At 37.1% G+C, this 13,158-nt stretch overlaps 1 protein-coding gene across 3 annotated transcripts in view; it reads left to right on the top strand.

The window, feature by feature from the left end:
- ZNF326 (zinc finger protein 326) overlaps positions 1 to 12,922 on the top strand; it is a 29,428-nt gene extending 16,506 nt beyond the window's left edge. For all 3 annotated transcript variants that reach the window (XM_067300955.1, XM_067300954.1, XM_067300956.1), the window contains 7 exons: positions 1,417 to 1,504; positions 3,549 to 3,663; positions 4,675 to 4,822; positions 5,138 to 5,237; positions 7,209 to 7,339; positions 8,360 to 8,455; positions 12,190 to 12,922. In XM_067300955.1, the coding sequence (XP_067157056.1) occupies positions 1,417 to 1,504; positions 3,549 to 3,663; positions 4,675 to 4,822; positions 5,138 to 5,237; positions 7,209 to 7,339; positions 8,360 to 8,455; positions 12,190 to 12,354 (843 nt within the window). In that variant the 3' untranslated portion in view covers positions 12,355 to 12,922. The remainder of the gene's footprint in view (positions 1 to 1,416; positions 1,505 to 3,548; positions 3,664 to 4,674; positions 4,823 to 5,137; positions 5,238 to 7,208; positions 7,340 to 8,359; positions 8,456 to 12,189) is intronic.
- Positions 12,923 to 13,158: the final 236 nt, after the last annotated feature.

Here is a 13,158-nt window from a genome sequence, read left to right as displayed (position 1 = left end):
TTGTCACAGGAGGTAAAAATGTTGATCTGACTCAACCAAGGACCTTCTTTGGGGAAGGCAGCATTTTTACATTGTTGCTTTAGTGTTTGTATACTGTTTATATAGATTTAGGATGGTAAAAATCCTACACAGTTTGATATATAATTTGGAGTGTATTTCATAAGTGTGTATTTTGTCAGAGCCAGTTTGAAACCCACACTCACTTGGCCAAAGTCAAGAGTTCTGGAATTTTTCACAGTTTGGATTACATCTTAAAATAGTTTCTCTTGTGGGTAGTGGTCTGGGAAACACTGGTCTGTGTGAATTCTAAAGATCTCACAGCTTTTCTTCATTTAGTAGAGCTTAATTTAGTAGTATAGCTTAATTTTATTTTCAACTTTTTCATCTTGGCCTCCATGTAGCCTTTGTTAGAACTAGAGCAGCAATGAAGGATCTTGCTTGTGTGTATATGAATAGCATAATCCTAATGCTTTATTACTGTGAAGGAGGCCAACTTATTTTTTCTATCCAACTTTCTGATTTCTAGAACTTAAAAAAATAAATAAATTTTTTTTTGTTCAGTATGCAGTTGAAGAATGTGTATATATTTTTGTGTTGATGAAATTTTGTAAAGCTCTTATTTTCCCAGTTAAATGAAATCCTTTTGCTAGTGCTTAGAAATGCTATCAAACAATTTTATGTTTAGTTTATTTTTAATTATTTTTAATTTCAGAGTGTATTTGTAGACCCACCAGCTATTTTTGTAATACAGAGAGCTGTCATGTGAGCACTTCTCATGCTGTCATAGGCAGTCAGCTTGATTTCATAAATCTATTACTGGCTTGTGTGGGTTGAGGAATTAAGTTCACAATGAGAGGGAGATTATGAAAAAACAATGAGAGAGAGCAGATGAGACACAAGGCATTAAGGAGAGATGGTAAATGAAAGAATCAATGTTAACAGATGTTCTCTGGTATGATACAAAGATTAGTCCCCACCTACAGAAAGATCAGTTGCAAACAATGTTGCAAACAATATGTAAAAATGTAACTGTTAGGCTAAGCATATAACTTCTGGTTCCATGTTGAGAGACAAAATGTTGTTTAACTTCTTGCTGGGTGGAGGCGTTAATATATTCTCAAGTAAGCATTTAGAAGTCTGAATTGGAAGTCAGATTGTTTATGTAGAAGCCAATTAGAATTTTGCTTATGAAACTAATTTACAAAGACTTGGAGGCACTGGAGAGAAACTGCATAATTTGAAGTGTTTTATCCATGGAGTCTTAACTAGATACTTAATTCACTTTCTTCCATTGTCATATTTAATAAAATAATAAGTAACGGATTGTTTGAAATATAGTAATTTGCACTGTCTCTTGCTGGATTTAGAACAATATTGTATTTTTTCATACAAAATTTATGGATTTGACTTTATTAGGATATTGAAGTGGACACAAGTGGTGCAGTTGTTATATATGAAGACTTTACAAGAGATGCTTATGATCTTGGGTATCAGACTTTTGGAGGTAAGCCAGTTTGCTTTGTCAGGTAAAACTTTGTAGATGCTGTATTTGTGTGACTTTGAGTGAATAGATTTAGTAAGCCTGTATGTATGACCTCTGATAGTAATTGCATAGTATTGTATCATTTTAAAAGAGTTTATAAACTTAGAGCATGAGGAGGAAGGTTGTCTGACTGTAACAAGCATCCATCACTCTTTTCTACTTGACGTGCTTGTCAGGTCTCTGCATCCTGATCATCTCTGTATGGTGTACTTGTTTGACTTGTTTTAATTTTTGTGAAATTAGTGTAAATCGTCTTCTATACTTAGTGGCATTCCATCACTTAAATGTTGTTTATCACACCAGTTCCTCAGACTTACCTTATTAGTTATCCCACTAGCTGGTCAACCTCACTCTAGGTGGGTCACTTTTTTTTTTTTAAGTGGATTTAGTTAACTGAGAGCCACTGTCAAGAATGGGGGTATATTTCATGTGCAGTCTTACTGAAACAGGTTAATTATTAGCTTACATAAAACCAGTTGAAGTGTATATTAGCTGTAATGACACATAAGAAAGGAAATTCAGTATTGAGGCTGAAATGGTCTTTGGTTGCCTTTTCCTTATGTGCCTTACTATTGTTTATATGGTTTTTTCAATAATGAATGCTGGAAAATTGCAACCAAATGATTGGAATTCCTTTTCTTGAAGTACCGGGCACACTCTTCATGTTGGGTAATGGCCTTTCTGTTAAACTGGCACACCCTTTGTGCTGTTACTCTGATTACAAGGCCAACTGAAATTGCTGAACTCTGGGACTGCTATTTGAAACCAATGAAAAACACAGAGTGAATTATTAATTTGTTTCAAGTACACTGGTAAAGAATAGATTGCCAGTTAATCTGTTTCGCAGATGCGCATTGTCAGGGAAGCTTGTGTGAAACGTTGCAAGTCTTTGGATCCCTCTAACACCAATTTAATAAATACATTTGAAAATTGTATTCACTTAGGCATTTGCATAAGTGCTCTGAAGGAAAGTGAGAATCCTGTTGAGGAGTCCTAGGTTTATATGTAGAGTCAGGCTTCTATTCCCTGGTTTGTAGTAGAATGGGCAATAAAATGCATCATTTGAGGTACAGGCCATTTCACTCCACAGAATTTCATAGCAGATGATTTTTGCAGCAGTAAAACAAGGGATCCTTTGCCCATTCTGGGCTTTGGAGGTAGGGTGCTAAGTGAAATTTTAATCCTGAGGCCAACAGTGGGAAATGAGAGGTTTTTTGGTTTTTTGCTTGTTTGTTCTTTGTTTTTTAAATGAAGAAATAATGACAGAAAGAAAAATCTTTTGGCAGGAGTTTTTTTCTGTCTGGATCAGAGTAATTTTTGAAACTTTTCTACAAATCAAAAAAACCTTGGGGTCAGTCAGTAGTGAGGTGCGAGCTATTAGGCACTGGAAATGTTTTCAGTGTTCAGTGACACTTCTGGTCTGACAGACCTTTTGCAAGTTCTAATTTTTTTTTACATTGTGGTGCTGTGTGCTCCTTTCAATTGCTGTTTGGATGGAGAAGGTTTTCACTGAGGCTGACCTTTGTCCTAAGGCTGAACTGCAAAGGAAAACTAAGTGATGCCTTTTTTGCTGCTTTAGAACAACTGACTGAATAGTATACTAAGTGTTTCCCCTTGTCCGTAGGCTCCTAAAACAGAAGTAGGAAAGGCAAGCAAATTGCCAACATAATTAGAAATCTTAGATCTTGCAGAACTAATTTATAGTCATTTACTTGTTTGTACCCTCTTACTAACATGCTAGGTGACCCCTTAACTACTAAATTTGCGATGTTTGAAGCAAGTGTTTAAATCTGCCTTCTTTAATGGAGAGGAAAAAAAACTCTAAATTTCCTGTGGCACTTAAAGAAGCAATTGAACCATTTTGATATGTTTTTTCTTTGCATTTTGACAGAATATAAAAGGTGTTTATGAAAGAGAGGGGGAAAGACAAATTATTTTTCCTGTCACGTTGAATTTTTTTTTTTTTAGAACATAACATTTTAAAATCCTTTTGCTGTATGTTAAGATGCCAAAGGAGAAGTCAAAAGTGAAGAAGAAGAAAAGCGACGAATTGAGGCCAGAAGGGAGAAGCAAAGGCGTAGAAGGGAGAAAAACAGTGAAAAATACGGTGATGGATACAGGTTTGTGCTGTAACTATTGTCTTGTGTGCTGGGTGCCACCCCCTTTCTTTTTTTCTCCCTTTATCCCTGCATAAGTATATGCTGTCTTTCCTGAAAGCCCCTTTGGACTGATTTTAAAAAATAAAACCCAACAACCTCAAAAAAAACAGAACACCCCCCCCTCCATGGCTTTAAAAGATTGGATGTTTCACTGGACCCGTGCTGTATCAGAAAATACACAATTTCCTATCCCCTTCTCTCCTAAAAGTGCCTCAGTGCACACTTGAGAAGCAGCTTTAGAATGGTACTACATTGGAAATGTGCGTTTTGGCTGAACAGATTTACGTTCATGCTGTCTTAAGCTGCTAGAAAGTGACCTTATTCTGGTTTTGTATGTATGGTGAGCTATTTTGTAGTAAGAATAAGTAGATAGATCTGTAACTTTTATTAGTCTTGTCACAGCCAGGCAGACCAATGGCCAGCACTGTACAGGACTATCTTAGGTCAGTGCAGTATATGATCATAGCGCAAATGCCTTTTCTACAGCTGTGTTGAGGAGGCCAGTATTTTCTTACAAGATTGTAGAGGTTTTTTGTTTTGTGTATGAAAACTAACTTAGAATGACATCTTGCTGCTTATATATTCTCTTGATTACTTTAGTTAGGAAATCATGGACTGTCTTGATTCTGAAGAGTACTATAAAAGGTGGCACAAGCTTGGGCACTGTAAGGGATACACTCAAAAAGTAGAATCTGTGGTTTTCAAATGCCTGACTTTTCATTTTAGCAATTTTCATCTTCTGCACAGATACTCAGACTGAGACTGGCTTGTTTTATATTTGGTTCATGTGACAGTTATCCTTCATAACAGTAAAATACTGGAAACGACTTTCTTTTATTTAGGTTCCTTTAAGGAATGCTTTTCCTATTCTGCTTCTGATTGGACTTTTCAAGTTGCCAAGTCTTAATTTTGAGGGGAGAAGGAGGAATGTTTCTTATATGGTAATATTATTTAATGCATTTCTTTTGCTAGAATGGCATTTACTTGCTCATTTTGCAAATTTCGAACATTTGAAGAAAAAGAAATTGAATCACATCTGGAGAGTGCAGCTCATCAGGAAACATTGGATCATATCCAAAAGCAAACCAAATTTGACAAAGTAGTCATGGAGTTTCTTCACGTAAGCCAGCGAATTTTTTGATTTATATATTTTACACTGGAATGTAATTAGTGTACCATCTAGTCTTAAAAATATGCTTAATTTGTCCTTATTATTCCTTTCAGAAAATATTTTTGTCCTAGTATATACTGTTAAAAGTTGAAGCAAATTCAGAATCCTTAAAATAGTTACTTTTACACAATTAAATGCCTTAAGAAGTAACAGCAATTAACTGCTATGTATTTTTGTTTTCTGTTGTTTACATGTAGGTTCCTATATGAATATAAACAATTATACATCAAAGATAGGTTATAATTTTTTCCTGATTCCCTGTAGGAGTGTATGGTGAATAAATTCAAGAAGACAGCTATGCGTAAGCAACAGACAAGTAACCAAACAGAAAACGCTCAAGCTGTTGAAAAAGACATAATGGAAGGTGAGTAATGCTCTTCATGTGAAAGTACATACTGTGGAACTCTGCTTGTCCTTTTCTCCATTCTTATTTGAGTTTGATAAAATGCCTGCCTTAAAATGATTAGTTTCCTCACCTTTTCTCCACCTGACTGCTTTTACTCCACATAATATCAGAAATGAAGCACGGAATCCCAAAGTAGGAGGCAGGATACCTTATCTGTGTTGGCTATCCAGATGGTCTTGTCATAAAACAAAAATGCTTCTATGCTAGGTACTTGACAAACAGAATTTTGAAGACCTTGCCACAGACCTATTCAGCATAATCCATGAAGAGTGGCAACAGGTGGATGCAGATACATTGAAGGAGAGCATGTAACAAAGCAGTACCATGATAATGGTCTGTATGATGAGCAGGCAGTGAGGTCAATTGAAAACTGTCTGAATGGCAGAGCTCAGAGGCTTGTGATCAGTGGCAAAAAGTCTAGGTAGAGGCAAGTAACTAGCGGCGTACTCCAGGGGTCAATACGGGGTTCAATCCTATTCAGCTTATTCATCAATGACCCGGATGATGGGATGGAGTGTACCCACATCAAGTTTGCTGATACACCAGAGAGCTGTGCTGCCGTTCAGAGGGCCCTTGACAGGATGGAAAAATGGACAGAGAGGAACCTCATGAAGTTCAATAAAGGAAAGTGCAGAGTTTTGCACCTAGGGAAGAATAACCCCATGCCCCAGTACATTCTGGGGGCTGATCTGTTGGAAAGCAGCTCTGCAGAGAAGGACCCAGGGGTCAACAACCATGTTGACTGTGAGTCAGCAATGTGCCCTTGTGGCAAAGAAGGCCAATGGTATCCTGTGCTGAATTCAGAGGAGTGTTGCCAGGAGGTTGAGAGAAGCGATCCTTCCCCTCTACTCAGCCCTGGTGAGGCCACACCTGGAATACTGTTTCCAGTTTTGGGCTCCACAGTTCAGCAGAGATACAGAGCTACTGGAGCAAGTCCAGAAAAGGGCCACTAAGATGATTAAGGACCTAGGGTATCTCTCACGTGAGAAAAGACTGAGAGAGCTGGGACTGTTTAGCCTGGAGATGAGAAGGCAGAGGGGAAATCTTATCAATATGTATAAATGTCCGAAGGGAGGGCCTAAAGATGACAGGGCAGACTTTTCAGTGGTGCCCAGTGATGGGATGAGAGGCAACAGGCATAAAGTGAAACACAGGAAGTTCCATCTAAATCTAAGGTAAAACTTCTTTACTGTGAGGGTGATTGAGCACTGAACAGGTTGCCCAGAGACCCTGGGGAGTCCCCATCCTTGGAGATATAAAAGCTGTCTGGATGCAGTCCTGGACAATGTGCTCTAGCTGACCCTGCTTGAGCAGGGGGGTTGGACTAGATGATATCTAAAGGTCCCTTCCAACCTCAACCATTCTGTGATTCTATGAATGATCTAGATGCATCAAGAGGATAGTTGCTGTGTTTTGGGGACATTGCCTCAAAAGGAGGATTTTGAGCACTTTGCAGTCCTTGGCTACCCAAGGTGTGACTTGGCCTGAGTTTCTTCTCCTTGGCTGCCCTACAGGCAATTTGCTACAGCATTTTGTGTGTGCTGGTCTTGCTGTACCCTCTCTATTTTGTCCTTTGCTTTAGGGCTTTCAGAAGATACACTAGAGTGCCGTAAAGACATCTTTTATATATCTTTGCTTTAGGCAATAATTGTATTTGAATGTTGCCTTCATTTGGAATTTAAACCCTAAAAGCTACTTAAAAATAGGTACAGTCAACATCTCAATCTCCTGAATTCTTTCCATGTTTTTCTTAGGTATTGGAGGCTGCGTTTGCACTTGCAATCAGTGTGTTCTGTTGGCAAGCTAATACTTAAATCTGCAATCTCTCACACACACACGCACCCCCCCCAAACCCCAGAACAAAACAACCCCCACCTGCCCACCCCCAGCACATTCTGTGTTAATTACATGTTTCATCCTTTTTGGCAGGGGTTACTGCTGATGACCATATGATGAAAGTTGAGACTGTTCACTGCAGTGCTTGCAGTGTATATGTTCCTGCATTACACAGTTCTGTTCAGCAGCACTTAAAATCTCCTGATCATACAAAAGGAAAACAAGTAAGATGTGGTATATTATAAAAAAAAAAAAAAGGTAATGATCAGTTGGTTGTACTATGAAGTGTTAAAGGTATAGACTAGTAGTAAGTGAAAAATGTTATGGTACTTGGTGCAAGTCATTTTTAAGTTCTTACTGGTATGACTTGTCCTTTAGAAAGCTAGGAAGTCCTTGTTATACTTTGTAAAAATATTGCTTCATGAAATAGCCAGCCCATATGCACCCGCAATTAATGAAATGTTGATGTGCTTGATAGCTACCAATAGTAAAATCATGAGAAAGTTACTGGGAATGATTTGTTTCAGTTTTTAATGGTGGGAAATTCTTTTTTTTTTTTTTTTTTTTTACTGCCGTTAAGTGTCAGAAAGGCTTTGTCATTCAAATTGCAAAATATAACACATTTCCAGCAAGATAAGACTGATGTCTCTTTCAATTTCAGTTATCTTTTTAATTTGAAGACAAGTGAGAGCAGTTTAGAAGTAATGGTGGTATGGAACTGATTTCTGTTACAATTTAAAATGATACACTTCTATGTTGGTAGAATGGTTGGTAGAGTAATATGAGTAGAAAAAAATGCAGCTGTCATAATAATATGTCCAAACTAAGGTTTTATTTATATATGAGCTTTTATAGTTATGGAATATATTAGGCTCTGATGGGGGGAAAAAAAATGTGTGTTTTCTGTAGATGAGAACAAGTAACAGTGTATGCAATTTGAAAGCTACCATGTGTTTCAGTATAGGTGTGGGAGAAGAGATGCATAGTTGTAGTTCATTATAGAAGCGAGACCCGAATGTATCTTTTGGTCAAACTAAAGCAACAACCTGTAAACTCTATCTGACTTAACTGAGTTTATTATGTGGTTTGGACTTAAATGCCAAGAATGAGTATGACATGTATGTTATGAATTGGCTCATAATTTGCCTTAGAGAAACTGATTGACCAGTACATCGTGAATTCAAATTTGTGGGACAAATGAAATAGGTTTATAATAGTTATTCACTATAAAATCTGTTTCCTAGGCGTACAGAGAGCAAATAAAAAGGGAGAGTGTTCTTACTGCTACCAGTATCTTGAATAATCCAATAGTGAAGGCACGATATGAACTGTATGTCAAGGTAAGATGGTCAGGTAAAAATGGAATATTGTCATCTGTAGTGTTTCTGATATTGCTGCTTCCTCCATGCTGACAGTAAGCCTGAGTGCTCTGTCTTTTGATTCTGCCTTCTAGGGGGCTAACACATTGAATATATTCTTACTCTAACGCATCTTGCCAGTCTCTTGTCAGTGTCTCAAATAGCTTAGTTTACATTTGAAGAAAAAAATTACCAGCTTCAGATTTACCATCTTTCATTTTTGGTTTTCTTTTTTATGTATATCTGGTCAGTTTTTGATCAGACACTCTTGTACAAGATCAAGTTTTAGGAAAGCACTGGCAGTATCATTAATATACATCATAGTTAACTGTAGAGCCCAACCTCTATTTTTAGAAGCAAAGGCTGCAACATGTGGCTTTATACTAAAGTACTGTCCACAGACTACTCAATTACTTTTATTCTGTAGGATTTTTAGGAGTTATGACAGCATACAAAAAGAGAAGCTTACAGCAGCGGTTCTTATCATGAATGGAACATTTAAAAGGCTTGACAGCCTGTGTTGCAAATGCATGGACTGAAAAATACATGTGAATGTATTTCTTGCAAAATGTATATGCATTTTTTTCTTTTTCTTCTTCTTTTGGGCCAGCTAAAAAGACTTTTCTCTAGTACCATTGCTGACTATTTTTGGCAGTTACCTGCAGCTGATTTATAGTTTCTCCTGTGCCTAATGTCAAAACAATAGATTTTTTTAAAGACAAAGCAATGTTGTGTTACATAACTATGGCAAGGTGTGAGCCGATGCAACAGTTATCTGTGATTTAAAATGTCAGATTAGTCATGTCATGCAAAGGTGCATATGGTTGGGTGCATGAATCAGGTTCAGATAACTTTCCCATATGCATTTATCAAAGATGGCAAATGACCAAATACACAAATTAGAATATTTGCATGTATTTCTGGTCATCTCTCCCAGTGTTCCTTATCACCTGCTGTTCAAGTTCAATGTCCAGTGCAGCCCCCTAGGGGATGACTGGAAAAAGGGGGACTCAGAAATTTGCTGTTCATCGGTTAGGAAACTGAAGAAGATAGAATCAGCAAGATTGTCTTGACAAGGAGACCACTGCCACTTTCAGACTGCCTAGCACTGATATTTCTTGGGGGGGGGGGGGTTGAACTTAATATGCTTTTGGCAGCACCTGGTCAATGAGATGCATCTGGCTTCTGGCTGTGTAGATACCTCCCGTCCTTATCCAAATGAATAATCAACTGCAAGTAACGATGCAGTATGACTAGATTGAAGGAATCAGTAGTTTTATACAGCATGTGGTGAACCAGTGCATGTGATGGTTACATTTGGTTCCTGTAGTCCTCCAGGAGAGGAGGAGATCCTGGTTACAGCTGAAAAGAGCTTGTTTTGAGTTGGTATATAGACTAGATTTGGGGGGTGGGAGGGGGGGGAAATCACTGTTTCAGAAAGCATTGTCATGTGCTGTGTGGCAGCAGGACTTCAGAGCAGGGAAGACCTGGGAGGCTGTTGTGTCAATTTGTACCAAATTGCAAAGGCAGGCCATCAACATCGCAAATCTCTTTGACAAAGGGAGAACAAAACTGCAATTCAGCAACTCGTGATTTTTTTTACAATCCCTGTTGATACAGCTTGACACAGGCAAACAAGATTTTTTTTCTTCTTCTTACACTGCTGGATTTCTCTGCACAACTTGAAGTTCGTACTTTTAATGTGTGGTTTAGAAGAGATGCATGGGTCAACTGAAGTTGGATTAGGGACAGTTCTTTTTCCATTGGGGCAAGTACCACCTTCTGATACAGAGAGTAATGGTTTCTCTACAGAGTAAAAGCCAAGTCCTTCTTCCCCCCCATAACCAGAATTTGGGATCAACCCTCCTCCTTGCTGTGTTTTGTGAAAAATTCTGTACAAGCCATTTTGATTGCTTTATGGAGATACTGAGTAACTGCTTGGAGGATGACAAATTAATGTACTCGGGGATGACTGGCTGGCTGACAAATAGTAGGTGTTCACTTTTAAGGATGTTTGCTGCCTGCTGCATTTTGTAAGAGTTTGCCAGATTGAAGGACCTGGCTAATGTCTGACCGAAAATGAGTGAGTGGATCACAGGCACTCATCTTTCAGTACAATTCTTTCATGAACCAATTTACTGAGCTAATAGATATTTTTAGTATTTCATTATTAGACATTACTAGACTGTTACTAATTCAGCAAAGTACTCTTTGGTGTTCTTAGCCCCATGGTGCCTACTGGAAACCTGACAGTAATAGCAGCTTACCTAAGATGGCATGAACTTCAACTGTGAGATTTGGATAGGGCCCGGATAAGTTGTTATACTACCTCTCCATATACTTGATCCTTATGTATGAGGATCTACTTTTAAAAAGCCAAACATAATATTTATGGTTCTTTATGATACTACTTCATTCATGGGATTTATATGTGGTAGCTACAACTTTGATTGGGCAATCAGTTGATTATGCTCATTAATAAGAGCTGTAGGCTGACAGTTGCGAAGTGCACACACAGATTTATCTTGGGGTTTGGAATAACATTGTCTCAAAGAATTCTGCTTACATTGCAGCACTTCTTAAATCTGGTTTTAGGCCTTTTCTTTTTTTGCAGTTAAACCCGAAAGCTTGCCATCCTTTTTATTTTAGCAGTATTTGTTAAAGGTTTTCCCAGCTTTCTAATATTTCAGTGGTTTTAGGCCACATGGAAGACTCTACCTGAAAAATAAAAATCAAAGTAAAACTGTTGATGTTTCTTTTCTAAGTAAGCAAAAAAGGACAAGATGCCTAGTATTCAGTTTTTCTTTTTGGATTATCTTTTAAATAATTTTCTTGGAAACCCAGTCCTACTCTAGTTAGTGATTAGTGTCATATGTTGAGATCAGACTTGTTCCATCAGCTGTTTGAACATGAAAGAGATTTGGGGAAAGAAACTCTCAATACTGCATTTTACTCTTTATTGCTTATTGCTTATTCATAGTTCTTAAACATCTGAAACAAACTGAAAGCTGACGTGCCTCTTGTACTGAATTATCTTATGAAATGGTTAGAGAAATCATTCAACTAGAGTGTCAATATATTTAAAATACTCTGAGAAATCTGCTTAATATTTTTCTCAATGACCAATGGAATGAATTTCAAGCTAGTTAATATAACTGATTCCAAGTTTAATTTGCTTTGTAATTTACTGAAGAGTTTGTCTTTTTGACAGAATTATTCAGAATCAATACACAGACTTTGTGAATAAGAAAAAACAGAAGGAAAAGATTTTTTTTCAGTTCTGATTAGTTTTTAATTGGGGGCAAAAAAAGGAAGCAGCTAGAATTCTTAAAAAAATAAAATAAAAAGGTTGAAATTTAAGCATGCAATTTTAATTTACCAAGTGTTGAAGTTAAACTGAAGTTTGTGTGTAACACCCTTTTGATTTTTCTAAATGCCACTTCTCCTTTCATTTAAAACGGTTCATTAGAATCTTGATTTTCAGCACTGAAAAACGGTGTGTGTCTGTGTGCATAAAAATGAGATGTTGCCAATTTTAAATCAAATGTGTTTTGATTTCTTGCCACAAGAGCAATATAAATCTTCTAGCACTTATTTCAGGAGTTTTTCTCCGTAGCACTTCTCAGTGGCTGCCCTTCTCATTCACTGAAATGATAAGCATTGTTTTACTTTATGCTTGAAACATCAAAATATTTGTTTTCGTTCTTCTGCTTCAGGGTGAAAATCCTTTTGAAATTAATGATCAGGCTCAGGAGCAGCAGACAGAAGAAGAAGACAAAGCTGATGAGCCAGTTGAGGGGGAGGAGGAAGAAGAGGAGGAAGAGGAAGAAGAAACTGAAGAACAAACTGACTTCACTTTAGACCACACTGAAGATAATTAAGTGCAAGAAAATGAAGACAAAAATTGGGGGGAGGGGGGAGAGAAACAGCTTTTTATTTCTGTTCTAAAGTGTCTAAGACTTTTTAATAGTCTCAAGTGAGAGTTGTATAAGATTCCCCACCCTATGCATGCATTCCATTCTGTGGAGAACTTGTTTATATAATTCCTATGTGTTTCTGATTTTGTTTAAAATGAAATTAAGATTATTTTAGTTGAGCTTTTTATAGCAAACTGACTGTTAGAGCCTATTGAAACATCGTGTTGTATATTTTTTTAAGCATCTTATTTTTTTGGTGTGTGTATTGAAAGTTGGATATAATAAGAATTTTTGGTCTAATCACTTGAAAAAGAATGTTTGTGGGGTAAATATTTTAAATGCTTTATCGCATAAGCTTATAATATTTACCTCTTAGTACAGAATGAGTATACGTCAAAAATTGTGCTGTGAGTGTGGCTGTTCTTGGGACTGCATTGCACTCTGTATAATAGAGTATGTGTTATTATATGCCTTGTAGCTTTTTGTGATAAGATGTACCAGTTTGTAGCAATAAAATACTTAAGAAATGTTACTGTTTAAAGTGTCTATAGTAAAGTGTTACAAGTATTTCCCCACACTGACTACAAATTTGGTTTCCAACATTTATCTTGATTGATACTATGATTACTTAAAACTGTTTATTTAAAACAATTATTTAATCTTAGCAACTAATGTTATTTATTGCTGAATTCTGATGTATTCAGATTCCACCTACCAGGCCACACTTGTGCTTTAGCCTTCGTTGTGTGTCTACGGGAAGGACGCTTT

Source organism: Apteryx mantelli, chromosome 8 (assembly GCF_036417845.1).
Source record: "Apteryx mantelli isolate bAptMan1 chromosome 8, bAptMan1.hap1, whole genome shotgun sequence".
NCBI lineage: Eukaryota > Metazoa > Chordata > Aves > Apterygiformes > Apterygidae > Apteryx > Apteryx mantelli.
This window is presented reverse-complemented; position numbering and strand designations above follow the sequence as displayed.